Source organism: Bicyclus anynana, chromosome 25 (genome assembly GCF_947172395.1).
Source record: "Bicyclus anynana chromosome 25, ilBicAnyn1.1, whole genome shotgun sequence".
NCBI classification, from domain to species: Eukaryota; Metazoa; Arthropoda; class Insecta; order Lepidoptera; family Nymphalidae; genus Bicyclus; species Bicyclus anynana.
The window spans coordinates 1,752,460-1,779,885 of record NC_069107.1 but is presented as its reverse complement, the minus strand read 5'-3'; the positions used below and the strand labels follow the sequence as shown (position 1 = coordinate 1,779,885).

The following is a 27,426-nucleotide window of genomic DNA, read 5'->3' as shown; positions in this document are numbered from 1 at the left end:
ATTTTTTTTGTTATTTTGTATTGAGAAAGAATACAACAAGAAACTTGGGCTGACAGCTGACTTAGCATTAATAAACTTTGATTTTAAAGTAATCAAAGGAAATAACTATAAACATCATGCCCCCGTGGAATTAAAATAGCTTGATAATGTTGAAAAGTTGTTATCACGATGCAAGTATGACATCATGAGGTCAGTAGCAGGTTACGGACAAAAATGGCCAAATGGGTCAAGTTTACAATGCAAACTGGGTCTTATCTGTCTCTTTGAGATTGTCTATATTTGTATCTTTTACAATATTTTATAGGCGAAAGTTTGTGTCTGTCTCACAGACCAATTATAATAGGGTTTGAATATATTGATTTTTATGATACATTCGTTTAAATAAGGTCAATGTCAACTAATGTAATCATAAAAGGCAAAGATTGTCTGGTTTGCAAAATAAATAAGATGAACGCACAAATAACACAGATATTAGTAATTTTGTTTGAACGCCCATACAAATCTAATGATCATTACGACCTACGACGTCATTAATTCGTACCATTTTGTATGGCGTTTTTGGCGTTTTTCAGAGATCCGCGGCAGCGCCGAAAATTTGACCCTTTAAATCCCTATAGCTCCGAAAGTAATGATCGCAGATACCCTGTTACTTTTAAAAAATTACTTTACTATTAGCATACTCCTAATTTGTATACAATTTAAAAATCAGTCATCATCCCTATTGGACTTATATTCCACTTAAATTCACCAACAAAATTGTCTGTCGTTTTTTGAGGACGAGGTAAACTCACACGTCGAAAATATTGAACATCAATAAATATTTAGTCTTTAGACTACACAAAACTATAAATTTTAAATCGTAATACACACAATGAAAGATCGATTCTTTATACGCAGTTTGTATGAAAACGTTTGATCATGATCAAATAGTTTTAACAGAGTTACTTTACAAGTCAAGTGTGCGTGATGAAGAGTTTAACTTTCGCTCTCAAGTCTCAACGTCCGTTTGCCACGCCCGATTACAACTTTCGTAACGCATTCACCAGCTCTCCAAGTCAAGCGGTCGTAAAGAAGTTTTAACTCTATCTTTCAATGTCTGTTCGCCTCACCAGATTACACTTTTCGTAACGCATTCAGCAGCTTACTCCTCAAGTCAAGCGTGCGTATAGAAGTTGTTAGCTCTCCCTCTCAACGTCCGTTCGCCTCGGCCGATTACACATTTTGTAACACATTCACCAAATTACTCCCCAAGTCAAGCGTGCGTAAATTAGTTTTAACTCTCCCTCTTAATGTCCATTCGCCTCACCCGATTACACATTTCGTAACGTATTAACCAGCTTCAAAAAAAAGTATAAAGCTATATCCACCGCTGCGTCATACAAGGGCTATCGGCGCGAGGGCATCGGTCGTACAGCAATTAGCACGATCTCAATTATAAACAATTCTTTCACTCATCATGTGTTGTGTTACTCATCGAGTCATCTCCAACTTTGATAGTTGATTCATTCTTAAAATACCTATCTATTTCTGTTAAAATCGTGGCCTTATAAGTTGAAGATGTTATGTTTATTTCTCTCATTTATTTATTACTTCTTTTTTTTTTAAATTTTTAACAATATAAGTATAAAATACAAAACATTATTAAAAATTTATAAAAAAAAATTCACCCTCCCGCTGCGGGACATTTGAGTGTCCAAGCAACCGGTGGTCAGGGCTCCAGAGTGAGGAACCTCCTCACAAATCGCGCCGTCTCAAGAATCACTGCCTTTTGTATCCGACTCTTGATCCAACAGTTAAGCGAAAGCTTCTTAAGGTGTTGGTCGAAGCTTTTCGCTATAAGACCATTGACTGAAACAACTATCGTAACAATAATAGTTGACTCAACATTCCACATGGCGGTAATCTCGTGAGCAAGGTCCAAGTATTTTGATACTTTTTCCTTTTCGGCTTTAACCAGATTATCGTCATGTGGAACAGTAATATCAACAATTATTGCACGGCGCACCGACCGATCGACTAGCACTATATCAGGTCTATTGGCTACAAAATACCTGTCAGTGATAATCGTTCGGTCCCAGTAGAGCAATGCACTGCTATTTTCAAGAACTGACGCTGGGTCGTACCTATAGTAAGGCATCTCAAAATCGATAAGGCCATATTGAAGAGCAAGCTGTTGGTGGATTATCTTGGCTACTTGATTATGTCTGTGCAAGTATTCGCCGTTAGCAAGGTGAGAACACCCGGACACAATATGCCTGAGGGACTTCCCAGGACGATGACACGCTCGACAGATGTCTAGAGTGCCATCTTTCATAATGTGTTTCCGGTAGTTTCTCGTCTTTATAACTTCGTCCATAATTGCACAGACAAAACCCTCGGTTTCCCCAAAGAGGTCACCGAATTGCAACCAAGATACAGATGTTATTTGATCTACATCCGGCCCAGTAAGGGCCTTGTAGAATCGTCCAATGTTTATTATTATTTCAATTATAAAAATACAATCGACTTCAAAAACATAAAACGTATACCGACTAATGATTTTAAACTTATTTCGTGGTTGTTCATTATGAATATTATTTTAACAGGTACATACCACGATAAAACGACGAGATTTTTAATATCGATATTTTGACCAGCTATTAAACTCTTCATCACGCACGCTTGACTTGCAGAGTAACTCTGTTAAAACTATTTGATTATGATCAAACGTTTTCATACAAACTGCGTATAAAGAATCGATGTTTTATAGTGTTAAAATTACACGTGTGTGTATTACGATTTAAAATTTATAGTTTTGTGTAGTCTAAAGACTAAATATTTATTGATGTTCAATATTTTCGACGTGTGAGTTTACCTCGTCCTCAAAAAACGACAGACAATTTTGTTGGTGAATTTAAGTGCAATACAAGTCCAATAGGGATGATGACTGATTTTTAAATTGTATACAAATTAGGAGTATGCTAATAGTAAAGTAATTTTTTAAAAGTAACAGGGTATCTGCGATCATTACTTTCGGAGCTATAGGGATATAAAGGGTAAAATTTTCGGCGCTGCCGCGGATCCCTGAAAAACGTCCCATACAAAATGGTACGAATTAATGACGTCGTAGGTCGTAATGATCATTAGATTTGTATGGGCGTTCAAACAAAATTACTAATATCTGTGTTATTTGTGCGTTCATCTTATTTATTTTGCAAATACCCAGACAATCTTTGCTTTTTATGATTACTTTTGTATATGTTAGTAGTGTTAATTTTTTTTTAAATATTTTTTATAAGGACTCTATATTTGTATCTGGCTGTTCGTTGCCATGTTTTTCCTGAAACCCTGTAAAAATGCACTTACAACACGCAAAGTCAGGAACTTAAACTAAAGAGTTTTAATTAATACAGTATCACAACGAGAATTTCCTGTCTTTAATTTGCGTAATAACTTTGAGATCTTTGTTCCCACTTAATTGCATAAGCGAGAAAGAGTTAAACGTGAACTTTGTATGAGATTGAAAGAGAGGGGTTGTGTGCAAAAATAAACGAAAAGTCTTACGGAGTGGTACAACGGGCGGTGATGTCATGGTACTGGTAGGAACGGGTATTATAGCGGTCAAGGTACCTGAGATGAATCTTTGCAGTCATTTAGTATGGAACTCGCGGGATGTTTGTTTTTTTTTCAAAAGGTTAGCCAAAGGTTACTGCTGCGATGCCTTAAACAGTGCGTGTAGCAAAGATTATATGCTTTTAGATATGTCACTAATGCGTAATTGATGCGAGCAAAGGTGGCTAATTGTCTTAATTTTATAAAGTCGCCGTTTCAAGGGGCCTTAGCTCGAACGCCTTCAAAATTTATGCATTCGCTATGTGGTTTGCGTAAATTTTATCACATTTCCGAGTATCGTGCTCGTCTTAAATGGTTACCAATACGATTACGCCGTCAGTTCCATCTTCTTTGCCTCTTTTTCTATCCTTTATAACCCTCTGTCTCCTTCCTACTTGAAAGATCGTTTCCGTTTTACATCGGAAATTGATCTTCTCAATCTACGTTCTCGAAGTGATAACCTTTCTTCTTCTACCTTGTTCTAAGACAAAGTTTTATAGCAAGTCTTTTACTTCTGAACCTGTCAAAATGTGGAATAATTTGCCGTCTTTTGTCCGTGCATTTCTTCTTTTTCTTCTTCTTCAAGGGGATGAAAAGGAAAGGCCCTTAGGTGTTCCGCGAAAATTCAAGATTTCCATATTGTAAATCGTTTCAATTGTGATAATATTAATTAACGTAATTTGTTATTCATTTTCAATTTACTTGTTTTAAATATTGCATTCCAAAATTCCATGGCACCATGTCGGAAACCGATATGCTTCTGGCGCGCTACCACACGCCACGAGACGTTAGAGTATTTCCGTTTTTAGTTTACTTCTTTCTTAAGCTAGGGTTCCGCCGAAAAATGGTGAAACAAAAAGGGTTCTGAAGTCAAAAGAATTCGGGCACCGCTGTAATAAACAACGAAGGTTTTTAAATAAATAATGCCTAAATACTGTCAAAAATGTCGAGTTGTGTACCTATTTAGGAACTGTAATGTAAAAACAATAAATATATATTGTAAGTACCTAAACACGAAATTTTGCATGTCTGCGCTCAGTGAAGTAGTTAAATTCGGATCACTTTTTGCGGTGATTTTGTAGGCACATAACATATCTGTAGTATAAAATATCGTTGCCATAAGTCAAGTCAAGTCAAAATTCATTTATTTCAAATAGGCTTAGCTTACAAGCGCTTTTGAATCATCAGGAAATGTTATTACGAGTAGATCATGGTGATAATTAAAGTCGAAAACTTAAAATTAAGGTTACGAGGGTTCCAACTTCCAATCGCACCTTGGCCCGAAAAGAGCCTACAACAAACTCAGGCAAGGACTTTTTTTTTTTTTTTTTATCACCATTTTACAATAATAATAATAAGACATAGGCCTTTTGTAGGGCCTTCCAAACATCTCGATACTGAGCCACCTGCATCCAGCGAATCCTTGCGACTCGCTTGATGTCGTCAGTCCACCTGGTGGGGGGTCGATCAACACCCTGTTTCTAGTGCGGGGTCCCCATTTCAGCACCTTGAAACCCCAACGTCCACTGGCTTTTCGAACTAGAGCCCCATTTTGCAACTTCAGCTTCGCGATTCGTTGAGCTATGTCAGTGACTTTGGTTCTTTTACGGATCTCCTCATTTCTGATTCGATCACGCAAAGACACTCTTAACGTAGCTCGTTCCATCGCCCGCTGTGTGACTCTGAGCCTTCGTCTAAGGGCGATAGTTTGCGACAATAATACCTTAGATACTTTAGAAACAGGTATTTTGTCACATCGGGTAGGTACGCCAGTTACCGGCCGCTCTCAAATGCCTTTCCAATAAAGGCTGCGTGTCGTAACGCGTGGGCGCCGCTTGCGTCGCTCATTCACCCACCACACCCACGCTGCTTGACGTGTCGGGTACAAAAAATATAAAAACACAAGTGGGTGTTGCATATAAACCTCAGTAGTGAGTAGTTTGCTACATATCCAGAGGTCCTGGGTTCGATTTCCGCTTGTGGGATGAATTTTCCCTTCATTGGGGAAGATGGCATATTAGCCACATTTAAAGACAACTATTTTGACGGCCTCCCTGGCGCAGTGGTATGTGCAGTGGATTTACAAGACGAAGATCCTGGGTTCAATCCCCGGCTGGGCCGATTGAGCTTTTATCCAGCTTAATTTATCCAGGTCTGGCTGGATGAAGGCCGCCAAGCGATTTAGCGTTCCGGTACGATCCGAACGATCTGTTTGACCTCCCCCCCATATATTCGCATAAGGTGTTAGCCCAGTGGACGCCCCAGCGTGGTGGACTATTAGCCACACCACTTTCATTCTGAGAGGAGACTCGTGCTCAAGAGTGAGCCAACTATGGGTTGGTATGCCCACTGACTGATAATGAATAAATGATGATGGTAAATGGTACTGCATGAAGCAACCAATATAAACACGGAAGCGATGAAATCATTCCGGATACTTAGCTCATTCGCATGTTCTAACTTCTAATCAAACATACCTATTTTTAACCGACTTTATAAAATACTAGCAGACGCCACGCGGTTTCACCCGAGAGTTCCAGTTCCCGTAGGAAGATTATTTATGTTATTGTGGAAGGGAGGTATCAGTAGTGTTGGTAAATAAGAGGGTATTTGATGATTTGAGCTTAGTTGTTTGTTAGGCAGCGTAGACACCGTCACGTTTTGACGACCTCCGTGGTGCAATGGTATGCGCGGTGGATTTACAAGACGGAGGTCCTGGGTTTGATCCTCGGCTGGGCGGATTGAGTTTTTCTTATACCACCCTACCGACAAAGCGATTTAGCGTTTCGGTACGATGCCGTGTAATAATAAAAATAAAAAAAAAACCTTTTTTTAACCGACTTTATGCAATACTAGCAGATGCCGCGCGGTTTCACCCGCGAGTTCCCGTTCCCGTAGAAACACGGGGATAGTATATTCTTACAAGTTCCTCGATTACGGATGGTATTAACATTAATTATTATTTATGTTATTGTGGAGGGGAGGTATCAAATAAGAGGGTATGATGACTTGAGCTCAGTTGTTTGTTAGGCAGCGTGGACACCGTCACGCTGCCAGTCGCGTTAGTGATTTTGTGCAATAAAGTTTTGTTGTAATTATTGATAATGTATTGTGTTGTAAGTAATTATTGATCATAAATTGTTTAGTGTGGGCATGGAAAACATGTTTATTTCTCCCGGTAAAATTAAGGTTTTTTTGAAAGTTGTGAAAGTTGAATCTCATGCGGACGAAGTTGCGGGCGTCCGTATATTATCTATCTATACTAATAATATTATAAAGCTGAAGAGTTTGTTTGTTTGTTTGCTTGAACGCGCTAATCTCAGGATTACTGGTCCAATTTAAAAATTCTTTCAGTGATAGATAGCCAATTTATCGAAGAAGGCTATAGGCTATGTATTATCCCCGTATTCCTACGGGAACGGGAACCACGCGGGTGTAACCGCGCGGCCTCAGCGAGTCTATTATCAATTTCCAAAAGACTCAGCTGTACAAATAAGTTTACAATTTTATTCAAAAACAAACATTATAATAGTTATGAAACACTGAAAAATAAGTCGTATTTTAACAGGTAGAAGGTTGTTTTCTGAGACAGGATAATTTGTATAATTAATAGTAACCCGGTATTCGTGACGAATTCGACCGCTCGTAGGCGAAAATAACATTCAGCGGAGATCAAAGATGTTGTAATAGATGCTGCGTCTCGAGTTTGCACGATAAACTCATTAGATATGGTTAGTTTATAAATCTACTAATCGCACGGGTGCTGTTTTTTTTTATTCTTTACAAGTTAAACCTTTGACAAAATCTCACCTGATGGTGAGTGATGATGTAATCAAAGATGGAAGCGAGCTAACGTTTTTTTATTGAGAAAGAATACAATAAGGAACTTAAGCTAACTTATCCTAATAACTATACAAATCATGCCCACGTGGTATGGTGGCAAGAATACTGGCTGCATTTCCGCGCTGGACAGCCAGACTGATCCTTTGCGCAAAATGAGCCAGCCCTTCTGTCACCAGTTGAGGCAACTAACCGCAGTGAAATAATTCAGTAAAATTTTAACTAACTTTTTAGCTAACGCTAAATTGCTTGGCGGTACGTCTTTGCCGGTAGTGTGGTAACTAGCTACGGCTGAAGCCTCCCACCAGCCAGACCTGGACAAATTAAGAAAATCTCAATCTGCCCAGCCGGGGATCGAACCCAGGACCTCCGTTTTGTAAATCCACCGCGCATACCACTGCGCCACGGAGGCCGTCAAAACTTGTTACGAGTAGAAGGAAAATCGACGATGTCGTGTAGAAACCGAAAGGGAATTTTCATCCTACTACTACTTTTAGCCAGCTTCCATCTTAGATTGCATCATCACTTACCATCAAGCTGTGCATCAGGTGAAATTGCAGTCAAAGGCTAACTTGCAAAGAATAATTAAAAGAAACTGCAATTCGAAGTCTTTGAAGTATGCGCCAAATACAAATATTTACTCGTACAAAAACTGTTATGTGCAATTCTAACAATATTAGGTACACATACGGATCGAATTGATAACAAATTGAATTGAATTGAAGAAACAAGAATAATTAATTTTGGAAGTCGAAAATAAGAATTAACATACAAAAGGTGACAATGCGAGCGCCGCAGACATTTTGGAGGTTTCGCAGGAAATATGACGTCACCGGATGAGAACATTTCGTTAGCTTTGAACAAAGTTATCTTTGTACTAATATACTTACATAACTTAGAATACCCCAATATGGTACATCCCAATGATAAATTTATACCATAGATAAGTTACGTCCCTACAAAAAGTGATCCGAATGCGGCTACAACACTGAGCGCACACATAATTTTGTCTTTAATTTCATTATATATTCATGAATATATAGCATTTCCTTAACACACAACTCGACATTGTAGGCGATATTTAGATATTAGGCGATATTTAGATATTATTTGTTTAAATAACATTCGAACCCACACCCTCCGGAATCGGAGGCAGAGGTCATATCCACTGCGCTATCACGGTTTCATTGATATAGATTAGTAATTAATATATTAAATAATAATTAATGGGCAACAAACGAACAGCTGCGCTTTCCAAATCTGGAAACGAGTAGGTATCGCTTACTTGAACGCTAGCAGGTCATGGTTACTTTGTCCTTTTGGCTTCGGTCGTGGCTAGTTACCACCCTACCGACAAAAGACGCTATTTTTTGTGAGCATCTCAGCAAAATCCGAGCATGGATTTGTGATGGACGATATCGTGCTCTAAGCTCTTCGAAGCACGGCGATGTACCTAACCTAACAATGTAAAATGTAAATATTTCAATACCTATGAATTTCTACTTACAATAAAGTAAAGTTCAATATTTCATAGTGCGACCCAGGAGTCGAATACAGGTCTTCTTGATCCGAAGGCAAATCTGATCAAGATCTGGGCCAACGCTTAATAAGGGTTCTTTCTTCCCTCCCTCCCTGTAGTTTGCCGTAGAAATAGGTTGTTATTGCACAAAATATAATATTTTTAGCAGACGGCTCAAAAATGGATTTAAAAAGTACGTGCAGGAGTCACGCACTTGTGAACGTTGTGTGTAGGGTTAAAGGCGCCTTTGATAGTTAACAAACACTCCCCTTTTCCACTCAAGTCACTCTCCCCGCCTATCCCAAGTAACCCATAATGTTACACAACACGAAATGTGGATGGCTAGAATGCCACAAGCATACTGAAGCCAACCATACGACGAGCGCCATATATCGCAAGTCGTTCCCGCCAACCACTACCCCTTTCTAACTCCCTACTCTTTACGGAAACAATTCGCGCCACCTGGCGCCAACGAGATCGAGCGACGTCATATCCGTCCCAGACTACTAATTCCTAATAAAAACATTTTGAATTGGGAAACATACTTTACTGTAATCAACTTTAAAACTAAATACAATATTTAAATTACTAGTCACTAACCTAACCTAAACATAATATAAAAATAAAATATAAAATTATATCTATTATCTTTTGAATTTGAATTTGACTTTGATAATGATCCCCTCCCGAGGGCGGCATTTTGAGAAAGAATTTTCACAAAAAGTTAAATTTTCTTTCGTGTATTATTTTAGTCTACCCTAGTTTGAAACCTTGTGCAAGCCACTGTATGTGTTTTCTTTTGTTCCAGATAACGCACAGCCATGGCAACCAAATCGTACAGCAAACACAAGGAGTACAAAGAGTACTCCAGCAGCAGAGGCAATGTGCCTTACACAGATGAACAATTTGGTACGTATTCTTTTTTTTTTTAGAGACAAATTCCGATGGCTTCATCATCATCATCTTTATCACGTGGACGCCCACTGCTGGACATAGGCCTCTTGCATGGACCTCCAAGCACAACGGTCGCGAGCCGCCAGCATCCAGCGGCTCCCTGCGCTTGATATCCTCGGTCTATCTAGTGGGGGGTCGACCAAAACGCAGAGAAACTCCTTATTTTTTTTTTAATCTTTACAAGTTAGCCCTTGACTACAATCTCATATGATGGTAAGTGATGATGCAATCTAAGATGGAAGCGGGCTAACTTGTTAGGAGGAGGATGAAAATCCATACCCCATTTCGTTTTGTACACGACTTGATCCACCTAGTGGGGGTCGACCAACACGCAGGGAAACTCCATGCATAGCTCGCTCCATCGCCTTATATATATCTCTCTTCGTGAACCACGCTTGTACGTCGAGCAATAGCGGCACTTTAGAAAATATCGCCCTCTCTTTTCTTGCGTTGATACGAACGATTCACGAGTTACCTATGATGTTAGCGCATACTATAGGCCTACAGAAGTTAATAAAATGAAAAATACGGTGGAGTATGCCAAATCTTTAAATACTAATGAAATAGGAGTGCCCTTTCCATGAAAGAAAATGTCATGGTCCCGCAGATGCGACCCTAATGTCTTAATGGCGCTCATTTGGTAATGACGGTCTTATTGTCATTTGTGTAAGGCGCTGTTAATTTTAGTTCAGGTTTTAGCCGCGGGACTTCTTTCATGAAAAGTACTCTACCTACAGTGATTTTAACACTCTGTGGTTGATTTCGCACCGAATATCGTTTTGTAGGTAGAAAGCGGGTAGAACGAAAAAATATTTCTTTTGACTTACTCGTAAATTCTAAAACAGAAAATGAACATTCTTCTTTAACCAATTGTCTCGAACTTACAGATATGATAAAATCCGAACTGCTACCGAAGGGCAGTAAGCTGGACTCCCTGGGCAGAGGGGGAGGGGCGAGGGAGTACCACTACGAGTACAAAGAGGAGAAACACCCCTCCGGGAAGTACGACAGGAAGGATCTGCATACCGTTGAGGTTAGTAACTTACTCTCTCGCTATCGGAACGGAAACCACGCGGGTAAAACCGCGCGGCGTCTACTAGTCGTTGGATAGGTCTTTTAAAATTGTTGTGCGTTTGGAAACACCATTTTTCGATTTAGGGACGATGGATGGAACGAGCTATGTTAGGAGTATCTTTGCGTGATCGAATCAGAAATGAGGAGATCCGCAGAAGAACCAAAGTCCCCGACATAGCTCAACGAGTTGCGAAGCTGAAGTGACAATGGGTGGGGCACATAGTTCGAAGAGCAGATGGACGTTGGGGTCCCAAAGTGCTGGAATGGCACTAGTAAGCGCAGTGTTGTCCGACCCCCCCCACCAGGTTGACTGACGACATCAAGCGAGTCGCAGGGATTCGCTGGATGCAGGTGGCTCAGTATCGTGATGTTTGGAAGTCCTTACAAAAGGCCTATGTCCTGCAGTGGACGTCCATCGGCTGATATGATGATGTATATGTTGTATATACTTATCTTCTTATTGAAATATTATGACAAATGTTTCAGGAGTACACAATCCCACCGAAGAGCATCCCGAAGGCATCAGAGAGCAGCTCATACTACTACGAGCGCGAGGAGAGAGAGCTGCCGGCCATCGGCGGCGGCACCAGGACATACAACTATGAGAGCACCAGCTCCACTCCAGGTAGAAAAAGAAAGAAAGAAAAAAACATTTATTTAAAAAATTGTGCCGTACACCAGAATGCCTAAATACCACTATTGTTGTGTCTGATGCTTCAACCACCTGATTTTAAACAATTGAAAATCAAAACTAAAGTAGTTGAAGCATCAAAAACCACTTCGTCATGTTTGGCACGACCTTGAAAAAAGGTAACAGCTCAGCATTGTGCCGCATAAACCAAGCAAAGTACTTGGCCAAGCGGCGCTGATTTTCAGCTGCCACCTCGATCCAGGTGACACTACGGATATACATACCCACAGTGACATTATACTATATTATTACCTTTAAATTAAAAACAAAAACAACCCAAAAGGTTCTATCCATTCCTCACTCTCACACTCCGATGTTACTAGGCTTCTCTCAGGCTCAGGCATGATTATAATTTGTGAAGAGGACGTCTGACGAGACCAGACGGGTGATAAATCCTAACTAGGGACCATTCCATCTAGATGGAAACTTGAGCACGAGTCTCCTCTCAGAATGAGAGGGGTTAGGCCAATAGTCCACCACGCTAGCCCAATGCGGATTAGCAGACTTCACACATAGAGAATTAAGAAAATTCTCAGTTACGCAGATTTCCTCACGATGTATTCACCGTTTAAGACACGTGATTAAATTCTTAATGCACATAACTGAAAAGTTGGAGATCTTCGTAAAACTGATTTGCAATAATTTCTGTTTAAATCTTCAGGATACTCGAAAGTGAAAACGTCGAAGGTGACGAAGGAACTGACTCAGAACGTGGATGAATTGGACTCCCTTCTCGACGACTTGCAGAAGGACCAAGAGCGACAGCTATACAAGAGTAAATATATTTTATTGTTATCTATCTACTAGCTGATGACCCGCGGTTTCACCCGGGTAGTTCCTGTTCCCGTAGAAATATGGGAAGCACACATAAATTATAAAGGCGAAAGTCTGTGTGTGTGTGTGTGTGCGTGCGAGTGTGTGTGTATGTTCCTCCTTTACGCTGCGGCTATTGAAGCGATTTGGGTGAAGTTTGGAATAGAAATAGAAATCGATTAAATCCTACATCCTCACAAACTTGGACAAAATATTGAAAAAACAATGTAATTAAAATTTTGTTATAATAATGTATTCCATTCATGTAATAAACACTTTTCATTTTAGGTGGCTACACCTCTGACACAGCTGAGAGCACTTCGTTTGACTACAGAAGAGGGTAAGTTCATCTGTTCTTGACGGTCATTTAGTGTAGGTAGTGTTATCGCCGTTTAGTGTTGGAAATAGTAGTCTGTGACGGATATGACGTCGCTCGATCTCGTGTTGGCTTCAGTGTGCTCGTGGCGTTCGAGTCGTCCACGTCTCTTGTTGTGTAATTCTTTATGGGTTACTTGGGATAGTCGGGGAGAGTGACTTGAGTGGAAAAGGGGAGTGTTTGATATCAGTAAAAGGCGCCTTTACTTACTCTCGTACTTGCGAACGATGTGTGTAGGGTACACACATCGTTCGCAAGTACGTGACTCCACTCAAGGTCATTCTCTGCCATTCTAGGGTCTTAATTTGGTTACAGTTTGATTTGTTAATTATGTTGTCCTGACAAGTGTTGTGAATCATAACCTTTGCTCGACATTACTTTTCTTATATTTGTAATCACCTTTAGAGTCCTATTATAGTAGGTATAGCAAATGAATACTAATTAGAATTTGCTCGTAAAATAAAGTATTAAAAATCATTACAAAAATCACCTGGCATAGATACATACAATATACCGTATGTTATTTTATATCACAATAAAGTCAGGTAAGTAAATAAATGATGTCCAAAATATAAATAAAAAATCAAATTACCTAAACGTTACTTTCTTTATTTACCTACTTACACACACTTTCACAGTTTTAGAGAAAATGAGAATAAAACTGATGCCTGAAACATTAAATCGTTAATGCATAGCAGCAAAATTTCAGTGAAAATATCTGAAAAAAAATAAAAAAAAAATGTATTCTCTCTCCAATCATAATTTATTATTATTGCATTATTTCAGCATCCCCGCTAAAGCGCCATCTAGCGGCTACTCGACGCTCAAGCACGAGGAGCGCGTGGAGTCCTCGTCCTGGGGCTCCAGCCCGCCCCCCACCGTGACACGCGCGGCAGAGGTCCGGCAAGAGGTCTACAGGGAGGAGAAAACTGGTAACAATTTCATTACTCAAAGATCCCCACTAAAGTGCCATCTGGCGGCTACTCATTGTGCAAGCATCCTACTAAAGCGCCATCTAGTGGCAACTCATTGTTCAAGCATCCCCATTAAAGCGCCATCTAGTGGCTACTCATTGCTTAAACATCCCCACTAAAGCGCCATCTAGTGGCTACTCATTGCTTAAACATCCTCACTAAAGCGCCATCTAGTGGCTACTCATTGCTTAAACATCCTCACTAAGGCGCCATCTAGTGGCTACTCATTGCTTAAACATCCACACTAAAGCGCCATCTAGTGGCTACTCATTGCTTAAACATCCACACTAAAGCGCCATCTAGTGGCTACTCATTGCTTAAACATCCCCACTAAAGCGCCATCTAGTGGCTACTCATTGCTTAAACATCCACACTAAAGCGCCATCTAGTGGCTACTCATTGCTTAAACATCCACACTAAAGCGCCATCTAGTGGCTACTCATTGCTTAAACATCCCCACTAAAGCGCCATCTAGTGGCTACTCATTGCTTAAACATCCACACTAAAGCGCCATCTAGTGGCTACTCATTGCTTAAACATCCCCACTAAAGCGCCGTCTGGCGGCTACTCATTGTTCTAGCATCCCCACTAGGAACGCGTGGAATCCTCGTTTCTGGGTATAAAGATAAATATTAGCATAAAATGTTTCAGAATCTCGAGTGGTGCCGTCCCAGGTGTCACCTGCCATCCCACAGGCGGTACCGCCCACCATCTGCGCGCACTGCCACCACGAGCCGTCCAACACCGGCACGGTGAGTGTCACATACCTACCTACATACAACATACCTTTCATATAAGTTCTCAGTTTAGGGTACTCTTGACCTAGCCATTATTGAGAATGTCCTGGATTTGGACTTTCCCTTCGAAAAATCATCATCAACATAATCATTATCAACAAATGGACGTCCACTGCTGGAAATAAAACTATTGTATAGACTTCTAAACACCGGTTTAGAGCCGTCAGCATTCCTCCAACCCGCTTGATGTCTTCGGTCGACCTAGTGGGGGTCAACCAACACTGCTATTTCCAGTGCGGACTCGCCATTTCAACACCTTGAGACACATCAGTTCTTTGAACGATATGCCCTGCCCATTGCATCTCGCTGAGCTATGTCAGTGACAGGATCTCCTCATTTCTGATTCCATCACGCAGAGACACTCCAAGTGTAGCTCGCACCATCGCCGGCTGAACAATGTATATTTACCACTTGACTCCATGGAAGACCAGCGCTGGTGAATCCATCATTAGCGTAGCACATGCTGTTGCATGCGAGATGATCTTAAGCTTTGTCCACCTGCCGCAATTCCATACAATTACTGTGATGGTGTGTTAACTTGTGCCCTATGTAGTCGTACTTTTAAGGCCAAAATGGGGTACATTAGTCACTGGAAAGCACACCAGAGAACTATCCATCCGAGTTCTTTACCGAGACTTGAGGAGTCAGAAGCGTCGCTGTTGCCGAAATCGGTTTTGAGGCATCATAGCACATGTTGTGTGTGGTTTCACCACACACACACGCACGCACACATAGACACACAATTTTCTTTTTTTGTTTAATTTATAAATGTGTGTGTTGTGTCGCAGCTGTCCCGGCCCGGCATGAACAAAGTCACGACCACGGTGAAGACGTACACATACGAGGTGCCAGCCGACCAGGACCCGACCACCGTGCCCATCCCGGAGCACTCGCACACGCACACACACACGCACAACGAGCACGTGTCGCACGAGTGAGTGTATTCATCATCATCATTGTAGTGTTTGTGTATATGTATATACACAGGTAGTGGGAGAAAGCGGGCAGTCTGTCTCTGGTATCGAGAGAAGGCGGATGTGTGCTGCTGGCCATTATAATGTATATTAGTGTAGTGGTGAGACGGTGACTTACTGCTATTACAGTAAGGATAAGGGACCTTACAATCATCACCATCATGATTAACAGCCACTGCTGGACATAGGCCTCTTGCATGGACTTCCAAACAAAACGATCTCGAGCCGCCAGCATCCTGCGGCTCCCTGCAGCTCGCTTGATATCCTCGGTCCACCTAATGGGGAGTCGACAACACTGCGTTTTTCGGTGGGGGGTCGCCATTCCAGCACCTTGGTATAAAAGTGTATAAACAGATAGCTGATATAGATAACACAGAAACTTTCATGTTCTTTTTAAATTAAAAATTATGTTTAATATGTTTTATTAAAAGTGATTTAGGTATCAAAATCCATCAAACCCAGATTGAGTGACCATTACATCCTTCAATGTATGTTACATACTGTGCTGTAATGGTCATAATTAAATATGACAAATATTCTCATAACAAAAAATATTTAGTAGAATTCTACTGAATACTTTGTGACACTTTTATTTTACTTTTAAATAGTTAAGGGTATTGAGTTTTGAATCGCATGAAATTTGTTATATGTAAATAAAATTAAGTAGGTAAATTAACGGTTAATTTCAATAAAAAAATCTATTAGGTACTTGAAATTAAGTACAAACAGCCAGTATTCTTGCCACCAGTCCGTGTGGGCATTATTTATTTAGTTATTAGATTAAGTTAGCTTAAGTTCCTCATTGTACCTACTCTAAAAAATAAATAAAAACAACCTATTTAGGTCACGCACAAGCGACATCTCTCCCTCTTTCCCCTCTTTCAGGTACAAAATAGCTCTTCAATTGAAAATCACATTCGCCTGTAAAATGGATAAGCATGGTAGAATAGTCTGTACCTCTACCAAATAAGCCTACTCTACTTCCATCTTAGACTGCATCACTCATCGGGTGAGATTGTAGTCAAGGCCTAACTTGTCATTGAAGAAAATAAACTATCAATTTGTTAAATTATTACAATAACTTTATAAAATATATAATCATAGAGTCATAGTGATCTATGCCTTCGCCTCGCCCAAAGACTGGCGGCATTGTCTCTTTGAAAAGCAATTGACAACCTTTGAGCCAAGTACTCGCCAGCGCGCACATCGTGGCTCTTGTCCCTTAGGCGCCGACCTATGTCCACCAAGAACTCCCTCGCGTCCCTGCCCCAGCAACCGGAAGTCCCCACCGATACGGGCACGAAGTGGAAGCGGTCCCGTTTATTAATTAAATAATAAAGATAATTTCCCAGCAGCACATCGATAACAAACACATCGACGCCGGTGAAGCTGGTGGCCGCTCCCCCCGCGCCCCCCGCCGGCGGTTGCCAGTACTGCTCGCACTGCAACACGCGCCTGCACTACCGCACACAAGCCACCGATGGTAAGCAGCTAAGCTACAAATACAGTACAACCCGCTTAAGACGATCACGCTTAAAACGATTTATCGCATAATACGTCATTTTACGCCAATCCTTACAACTTGAGAAGATTTGAGACATGTTTTCATACATTTCCTAACGCTTAATACGATTCGTCATCCCGTTAATACGCCTACATGTCACACGATATTACAAAATATAGATCAGGACATCATGATGGTCCTTAAACAAGGTTGCAGGACAAGATTAAAACAGGATATCATAGAAAACTAAAAGACCCTGACAGCAAACGACCCTTGACATGATGCGATTTTAAACAGAAAATTTTATAGACGCACTGTTTAATTTAATTGACAATTTCGTAATTGCTAATGCATCAAAATCTTTTTGTCATACCCGAATAACTGATTACTTTAAATAGCATAGTTAGGTAGTCTTTACATCAAATACACTAATTTTTTTATAACTATGTATGTGTAGGTACATTACTATCTTCCACCCTTACCCCGTTTAATACGCTTTCCCATCTAAGACGCGTTTTTAGTTGGGGTCCCTGCGAAATCGTATTAAACGGGTTCTACTGTACTCATTTAGTAGAATGCTACTAAATTTATTTTTTTGTGAAAGTTATGGTTATTATATTTTTCATCTTATTTTTTTCATGTCGATCGTTTTATTATTCTATGTAAAATAAAGTTTTTAATATAAGTAAAATAAAAATGATCATTATCATTTTCAGTCTTTTTTCCACCAATGATTGAGTTTGTATATTAAATCTTGTTTACTTTGATTTACGTTTTGTTACTTGTTTTTTAAATAGTGTGCACGCCAATATTCGTTTCAGTGTAACGGGCATTATTATCTATATAATTACAAGCACATGAGGCTTAACGCCTACGTCTCCTTGCTATACCTTGTAAGATAATACGTATTTTACATGCCCTATGAAATGTTGTTCTGTTTATACACGATGGTTTTTGAGTTACCATCATGTGGATCTTCTGCTTGTTACTTAAATATATTATCTACTAGCTGACTCCGCGCGGTTTTACCCGCGTGGTTCCCGTTCTCGTAGGAAAACGGGGATAATATATAGCCTATAGCCTTCCTCGATTAATGGGCTATCTAACACTGAAAGAATTTTTCAAATTGGACCAGTAGTTCCTGAGATTAGAGCGTTCAATCAAACAAAAAAACTCTTTAGCTTTATAATATTAGTATAGATTACTTTTATTAATGATAATTTGACTTAATTATTTCCAGAGGTGACGAGCGAGCGCGTGCTATACCCTCAGCCCGCCAACACTACGCTGCTGCCCGCCTCGCCTAGCGACCCGCACAATGGACACGGCCCTTATGTACGTAAATATAGTCATAGTACCAAACGTCCAAAAATAGTCCTCGAGATTTCTGAAAAATTTGCGCACTTTTCTTAATTTTACGTTCCGCAAGAACACTTTTTGAAAATGAGGTACTTACGGTATCCGTTCCTAGCAAAAGCTTTTCACTTAGTTGACGGAGAATCGGAAATATTAGACATGGTTAGAAAAAATATGACTAAAATTCAATTAAAAAAAACACATGTATTTATCATATTATTTTCGACGGCCTCCGTGGCGCAGTGGTATGCGCGGTGGATTTACAAAACGGAGGTCTTGGGTTCGATCCCCTGTTGGGCATTGAGATTTTTTTAATCAATCCAGGACTGGCTGGTGGGAGGCTTCGGCCGTGGTTAGTTACCACCCTACCGGCAAAGACGTACGCCAAGCGATTTAGTCCGCTTCCATCTTAGACTGCATCATCACTTACCATCAGGCGAGATTGTAGTCAAGGGCTAACTTGTAAAGAATAAAAAAAAAAATCTAATTATATTGTTCACTCTTCAGGGTCCATCAACTTACAAGTACAGTGAAACGACCTACTCTACCCAGAACTCGACGCAGCGGTTCCCCTCCCCCGCGCCCGCGCCCTCCCACCGCACCCTGTCACCCTCCCCCTCGCCCTTCCCGCGCCCCGCCACACCCTCGGGCGGCACGCAGCAACCACCCAAGAAACTGGACGACTTGCTCGCGGACTTCCCTGAAGCGGTAAACATTAGATGATTAGTTTATTTCAAATAGTATAATGACAGAAGGTTCCGAAACTTGGTCGCTAAGTATGGGCATCTTAAGAAGGCTCAGAGTCTCACTGCGGGCGATAGAACGAGCTGTGCTAACACAGCTTTGCAACCAGCCCACGTGGACATGATTTGTATAGTTATTGGGATAAGTAAGCTTAAGTTTTATATTGTGTTTTTTGACAATAAAAAAATTGCATTTGCCAATCACCAGCCATTCACCATTGGCTGGTGATGATGATGATAATAATATATGTCAGCGCTGGCTGTCACCATTTGTTGGTAAACGGAGACGCCAGCGTACGGCAAAGCATTTTCGATGTTATAATTTTCTTAGTCACCTTAGTTAAAGTTAACAAATTCGCATTTCTATTGGTTTAATTATTTATCTTAAGTAGGCGATTAAATTACTTAACATTCCAAATTCCCTTAAATTTTATTTTATTTACAGCGTTTCCCCACACAACCGGACGGAATCACTCGTCGCAAGGTGGAAGTGACCCACGAGGGTCTGACCCAGAGCACTCAAGCCAAGGAAGACACCACTAAGAAGTCATCACTGCCAATCGTTGGCAGCAAGAACGTAGCTGGACCCGCGGTGTACTACCCACCTGGACATGTGCCTTTCGCCAAGAAAGATACACCTGTAGTCGCTGGTGGTGGAGGATACCAATCTGCTGTGAGTATTATTCTACTTACCTATCGAAATAAACGCATTTTTCTTTCTTTTCATTCTTTCTATCGGCGTTACCTATAGAACGTAGCAGGAAAACAGTGTACTACCCCAATCTGCTGTGAGTAGTATTCTACTAATTACTTATATAACAAAGACGCTATCGCTGCATGTAAACGGTGCAAGGATGTAGCAGGACCTGCTATGTACTACCAGAACATGTGCCTACCAACTTGGACATATGTCTATGGCTAAGAAAGATACACCAGTAGTCGCCGGTGGAGGATAGCAATCCGCTGTGAGTAGAATTCTACTACATTAATGAAGTCCTTGTTATCTATCGGAGTTACCTATAGACTGTAGCAGGAAAACCGTGTACTACCAATATACATCTGCTGTAAGTAGTATTTTACTAATTACTTAAAACAAAGACACAATCGCTGCCTATAGCCAACAAGTACGTAGCAGAACCCGCAGTGTACTACCCACCAGGACATGTGTCTTACGATTAGAAAGATACACCATTAGACGCTAGTGGTGGAGGATACCAATCCGCTGTGAGTAGAATTCTACTTATTATTTAAGCCATCGTTATATGGGCAATAGCAAGAACGTAGCAGAAAAACCGTGTACTACCGTAATATACCATTCTGCTATGAGTGGTATTCTACTTAGTATTATCAAAAAAGACACAACTAGAATGTAGCGGGCCTGTTGTGTACTCTTTCCATATAATTTACTGTGTTCCACTAAGTAATAGATTGGATGAATCCACTGTGAGTAGAATTCTACTCATCTAAATGTTAATAATAATTTAACTAATATGCCAAAAAATTTAGATCTAGCGTGGATGTGAGTAAAACAGTTCAAGTTATTCATGTAAGATACGATAGTAATGGTCCAAAAGTTTTCATAATACTTATTTTATTGCATGACATTAGATAAAGTAGAGTATGAAACTCTACATAACTTGATATTAAATGTCTCTATTTTAAAATTCACTTCGTTCGTTTTATAAAATTAGCTTTGTTCATTTTATAAAATTCACTTCGTTGGTTTAATAAAATTCACTTCGCTGGTTTTATAAAATTTACTTAGTTCGTTTTATAAAATTCACTTCGTTGGTTTAATAAAATTCACTTCGCTGGTTTTATAAAATTTACTTAGTTCGTTTTATAAAATTTACTTCGTTGGTTTTATAAAATTCACTTCGTCGGTGTTAAAAAAATCACTTCGTTCGTTTTATAAAATTCACTCCGTTGGTTTTATAAAATTTACTTCGTTCGTTTTATAAACTTCACTTCGTTAATTTTATAAAATTCACCTCGTTGGTTTTATAAAATTCACTTCATTCGTTTTATAAACTTCACTTCGTTAATTTTATAAAATTCACCTCGTTGGTTTTATAAAATTCACTTCATTCGTTTTATAAAATTCACTCGTGTTTTATTAATGTTTTATAAAATTCATTTCATTCGTTTTATAAAATTCACTCGTGTTTTATTAATGTTTTATAAAATTTATTTCGTTCGTTTTATAAAATTAACCCTAATTGTTGTGTTCCAGGCGATGATGCAAGGCGGCGGCGCGTACGCCTCAGGCCGCGGCATGTACGAGTACGAGTCAGGCTCGCGCAGCAAGGAGAAGCACTCGGAGAAGAAGACTGCTGTGCCCATCTGTCTGCCGCTGTGCTGTGCCATGCCCTGCGTCATCATGTAGACGCACCATTCTAATATACTTGTCAATTTCGGAACACTCTGTATACAGAACATCCTGTACACAAGCACAGGATACAAAATATAAGTTCAGATTTTAAAAAATGTAAAGTTGCCGATTTTGGAACACTCTGTATACAGAACATCCTGTACACTGGCACAGGATGCATAAGTACAAGTTCAGATTTCAAAAAATGTAAATTTGTCGATTTTGGAACCTGTACACAGGTACAAGATACATAAAAGTACAAGTTCAAATTTCAAATAGGTAGTTCTTGATTTTGGAACACTCTGTATCTGTAGGTATATAGAACAACCTGTAAACAGGCACAGGATAAATAAAAGTTCAGATTTCGAATGACATGTGATTCATACTATTACGATACTCTTTAATTTTTGATTTTAAAGCATTCTGTATACTGACTGATATTGACTCTTATGATTTATCGATTTAAAAAAATACCTACTTAAACAGAAGTCGAATTAAAAACATTATATTAATTTAATAACATCCTGTATAATAATAATATGCCGCCATGAGTATAATTTATTATAAAATTTAGAATTTGCTGCATCTGTGTTAATTTTTCTAATAAACACAACTTGATGTGTTTTCTTTGTGTAATCTCGTCAAAAATTTGTGTTGGATGTATAATTTACTTACACTTGCATTTTTTATCATTATAATTACAAAAAAACAACTTTTTTCTGGTTAAGATAAAAACTTTTGTACTAGTAGCGCCATCTATTGATAGCATACTACCGAACGATAAACGAAGTCCCTTGATTTTTAAATTCACATTAAAATTTGTATTTTACATACCTTTTTTTTAAATAAAAAAATAATGATGAATAGAAAGGTATATAACAATTTTGTATCTAACCTAACTAATTTTATTCTACAATTAAAACGTTTTATGGAATTAAGTAAATCAACAAATAAAACTCAGGGCAGTATAACTAATAACTTACTTTAAGTCAGACTTCGCTAGAAATAATTATTTAATTAAAAACAAAGAATTCTCATAATGTTATTATAATTCAAAATGTATGAATACATAATTTAGGCTAGTTTAAATAACATGAAAAAATTAATTTCAAACTTCATCAATATGTGTATATCGCTCTTTACTAAGGTCCCAAGTTCGATCCCTGCCCGCTGAAATATTGTCGTATTTTCCACATAGAAGAAGGATTTTTTTTGTTTGCAATATCTTTTAAATATTTCTCGTTCACGTCCAATCAGGCGGATATCGAATCCACGACCTCTTGGTGTTGAATCCGGCACTTTTGGTGTTGAGTAATTGAGACATTAAATATTGGATGAATTGATATAGGTAACGCTCTCAAATAAATACAAGGAATTCCCGATCTTTAATGGTTATTAACTAGTCTATTTTATATAAAACAAATATATTATATCTTAGAGCACTAACAAAAACTGTGCCATTAATAATATTGTACTCGGTAAGAGCAAATGCTTTGTCAAGTTAAGTGTACAAATTTTATTATATTTTTATTAATAACTTTGTGTTTTATTTTGCAACGACAATGTGGACACACACAGAAATAGTTCAAGAACTTCTGAATATTCTAGTATTTATCTATACAAATATTATAAACAGGTAAAGTGTCGTTATATAATCAGTAGAATTATTGAACCGATTTTTAAATACTTTTTTACCAAATGTCCAATAGAAAACCTTAATATAAATAATTGTGTGTCACTATAACCCCATATTCTAGTTCCTACGGGAACAGGAACCTTAGACCTCTTTAATCCAGCCCTTACAGTAGTATCGCTGTAAAAATGGAGTAACTTCTCCCGTTATCCCAACATTTCCCTTCACTGCTCGTGCTCTGCTCCTATTGATCGAATTTAATAAGTTTTATTTTTCAGCTTTTTTAATGATATAAAACCATTTTAATAAAATGATGAAAGATGAAGGAAATTTCATTCCATTGTATTGTCATGAAATATGGATATACTTTTTTACTCAGACAGAATACAGAAAAACAAAACACTGTTTTTTCTTTGCTTTTAAATGTATTGATCATTAAAAATTTATAGTATTTAACTATTAATGAGTAATAAGTGAATTCTGTGGGCCGATCCCGGCGGCACTGCAATGCCGGGCCGACCCGTGACGAGAGTGGAGCGAGCCCCGAACATCCCGTCAGTTTACAAAAATCAGTTTAATATACTGGTCCCGCATTGCGGGAACTTTCAGATATTAAGCTGAAAAGAACAGATACTACACTTTGATCTTAGCCAAAAGGCCGAGAAGCGATAACAGTATCAAGTCATCATAGGGTAGTCATGCGTCGCGAAAAGATTTTCTTACCGCAATACATAACTCAGCATAAACATTAAAGCGCCACCTAGTGTACTACACATTAACAAAAAACTAAAGTAGCGCCATCTATGATAGATTATTGACTTTATTACTCTGTTCTGTATAATTATTACTGTCTCTGATTACAATCTGAATCCTGAGTAAATATGTTCCTTGATCTGAATATCCAAAAGCCTTTTTTACAATGCGCATACCAATTTTCATGATCTTATCATTGATCAACTATTATTATATTCAGACAATTGAGTTACTACGTGCTAGAGAAGACAACTTATCACTACTGTGTTCCGTTCAGCTGAGGCTATATCGCCGCACTAGTCTTGCTCGCTTACCGAAATGCGAAAATGCAAATAAATGGCGCTTAGGTTTTGGTCGCAAAAAACAGTATTATTTACACTATTGGGTTATTAATTTTCAATCGTTTCAGCGATGCAGGCTGCGGCAAATACTTTCCACCCCTTGTTTTTGTCGCTACCTATTTGATTGGTACTGCTTCTCGAGTACATAATATAACTTGATGGTAGAAACTTACTGATTCGACATGCAAACATAGTGATTTTAAAAGTTAGCCTATACCTCAATTAATTTTTAAAGATGCCTAAATAAATAAATAAATAAAAAAAAGCCTTTTATTTCTTCATAATTGTTAACAATTAATTAGGTACTAAGTATTTTAGTTTATTTAACTCCTAAAGATGTCTATGATGTTTTAATCAATTAAAATCAGACCACGGTAGCATTGCAGACCTTAGTCTATGTTTCTGACCTAAAATGGGCGACAAGTGATAACGAAATAATTTTCTGTTAGAGACAGATAATCAATTATCTCGATATTTCTAGACTATTTATCTTGGAGTGGCGTCAGAAGGGGTAATATTATTAAGGTAGTCAACAAAATAAAACATGCGACTCGTAATAAAAACACATATATTTTGCTTTTATATTATTTTACCAAAATGTGTGGATCATCTCCAACAAGGCAGTCTCCGGGTTACCACGCCCGCTATACAAGCTCCGCGCCCGGCCTCGGCCGCGCGTTACACGTAAGGCCCTCACACGGCCCAGTTTAGTGGATCTGCTCTTACATACATACGGGATACGTCGTAATATTGATTATAAAAAATAAAACCATTAAAAGAGAGCTTATAATTATATCGCATTATATGTAGCCTGAACAGAAAAATAATAAATATTGCCCTGTAGTTGAGAGAAGGGAAGGAAGGTGACCAGCAGGGACCATTCAAACAACGAGTCACTACAATATTTTTCATCATATTTTCGTTTATGCAATCATCTAACGTCGATTTTTCAACGAAATAACATAATTATCGTTATTTTACGTAAAGTGGCAGACGGCAGTAATATAGAAGTGGTAGTAGCAAGTGGTAAGATTATTTCAACGAAAAACCGTAATTTACGTGATTTCGTTGAAATAATCATGTTAGATGTAAAATGAGCAGATCACTGCAATTTGATGTAAAATGACATATCAAAGATCATTTCGTTGAAATAACTATGTTAAATGATCATAATAACGAAATTATGATGTAGTGACTTATTATTTGAATGGTACACCGAGTTACATAATAGGGTCCTCTAGCCATGTCACCTAAAGATTTTATTTCCACAAACACTCACAATGTAAGGGAATGACATTAGTTATTAATAGGTCATGTGATCAACTTATTAAACATATGTGCCACTCAGTACATTTTTTACTTTTGTAAGCGTTACTGTTTGTAGAAAGAGAATAGATATGCAACTTATAACATGGCTAGATGTCTCATGCCTTGGGTATTAACGTATTAAAATCATCAAAAGGACTCAACTTTTATGGGCTTATGATAGGTACTCAGTTTGTTTATAAATATAATTAGGTACCTAGGTAGGTACTTGAACTTGAACGTTTTTAAAAGATTTCTTAAAGAAATATATAAAAATCTAATGAAAGTGTGACGTATTTTATAGATACGCGTGTAGGTGGGTAGGTGGCAATGAAAAATATGTTTCTATTCAGGCTTCACTTGGCGTCTGTAGAAGACATCTGGCGTCAATTCATAGACACTACATAAGCACGAGTGTAGTTGTGTTGAGGCGTCAAGTAAAAATAATTTAGATGTACAGTGAGACGTTCAAATTTAATACAAAAACACAACATCGAGTTTACAACAACTCATCTGTAATCTGTCGGTTGGTTGCTAAGCAACGCAAGTCCACACTAATTACATTGTAAGAAGGAGTACATTTACATGCATGTTTTTTTTAATTTTAATCGATTTTTGACATACCAAAACAATGCCACAAAATAATCTGATAATGACAATTTGCCGCCAATTAAAAAGTCGGCCGTTTTAGGGAGTTATGCAACCGCGTATCGTGACGTCACAAATGTCAATAGACAAGATCTAGAGTGAGCTGTAATAAGCACACCGTGTACTGTGTCCTCACTCAATGCAAGTAAACTAGAAATGCGCCAACTAGCCGACTAGTCGGTAAGGTCCACTATCGGCAAAGAGCGCCGACTAGTCGGCTTATTATTTAGTAAGTATTTCTCAATAATATTATTTAAAAAGGAAGAAAAAACATCCCTAATTACTAAGAATTTTCATGTCATAATCAAATTTTAATTCAGCTCTTTAACTTCCATGAACAATACATAACAGTATTATCTGTACAAAAATATATTTTTATCTCACTTGCTCGGAAAAGTTACTTTTACTCGGCCATATCAGCAAGTCTATAAACGCAAAAATAACTATTTAAATATTCAAATGATTCATCTCTAAGATTAACACAAAACGAATTAACATTGTTGCTAGGTAACTGACCGACAGATTACAGATAGCTATCTTATCTCATTCATGATTATCGTAACATCTAAAGCGAGACGATGTGCGCTGTGCATTCTAGATGTAGTAACATCTCACTGACAATTATAAAGTTAACAATCTCATGTTGAGAGTCGCAAATTAATCTCTTAAATATAAACTCAGAACGTCCCGCGTTCTGTATTACTTAGAAGTTATAATTATTAAAAAAAAAAAATATTCAAGAAATAATTGCCATTGATACTAAAACCAAGATACGCAATACAAAAATTCTGAATTATTTTCTGTTTGATTGTTGCACAAAATAAGTCAAATTATTGAAATAAAAAAGGAAATTTATATTAAATTGAGTACAAATACATAATTTCCAGATAGAAAAACAATAATATTGTTTTACTAAGATTCTTTTTCCGAAATCATAACCAAAATGGTACAACTCGAAAAACAATACTTTTTCATTTCCATACAAAAAATTGAGAAATATTGTACACAAGTGTGGTGCAGAATCGTTGAAGAATTAAAAATATTTTGTAAATGTAGGAAAATAGTTATTTAGCAGGAACTATATCTTACGGTTTTTGATACCAATGTATTTTATCATTCCAACAAATAAGTATTTATATAATTATGTACAGATGTATCTAACACTTGCT

General features: G+C 38.4%; 1 protein-coding gene and 1 non-coding gene across 3 annotated transcripts in view; one reads left to right on the top strand and one right to left on the bottom strand.

The window, feature by feature from the left end:
• Positions 1-21,785, top strand: part of LOC112056402 (uncharacterized) — a 43,769-nt gene extending 21,984 nt beyond the window's left edge. Inside the window, exons 2-14 of one of the 2 annotated variants that reach the window (XM_052889300.1) lie at positions 9,759-9,859; positions 10,792-10,937; positions 11,465-11,603; positions 12,331-12,444; positions 12,771-12,822; positions 13,645-13,790; positions 14,484-14,584; positions 15,418-15,563; positions 16,956-17,086; positions 18,348-18,442; positions 18,971-19,171; positions 19,652-19,879; positions 21,440-21,785. In XM_052889300.1, coding sequence (XP_052745260.1) covers positions 9,772-9,859; positions 10,792-10,937; positions 11,465-11,603; positions 12,331-12,444; positions 12,771-12,822; positions 13,645-13,790; positions 14,484-14,584; positions 15,418-15,563; positions 16,956-17,086; positions 18,348-18,442; positions 18,971-19,171; positions 19,652-19,879; positions 21,440-21,592 — 1,740 coding nt within the window. In that variant the 5' untranslated portion in view covers positions 9,759-9,771 and the 3' untranslated portion in view covers positions 21,593-21,785. The remainder of the gene's footprint in view (positions 1-9,758; positions 9,860-10,791; positions 10,938-11,464; positions 11,604-12,330; positions 12,445-12,770; positions 12,823-13,644; positions 13,791-14,483; positions 14,585-15,417; positions 15,564-16,955; positions 17,087-18,347; positions 18,443-18,970; positions 19,172-19,651; positions 19,880-21,439) is intronic. The other variant, XM_052889301.1, reaches the window with a different exon arrangement.
• A 1,902-nt stretch (positions 21,786-23,687) lies between these two features.
• LOC112056715 (U2 spliceosomal RNA) lies at positions 23,688-23,880 on the bottom strand. The gene has a single exon (XR_002887615.2). It is a non-coding gene; the product is annotated as a U2 spliceosomal RNA (small nuclear RNA).
• Positions 23,881-27,426: the final 3,546 nt, after the last annotated feature.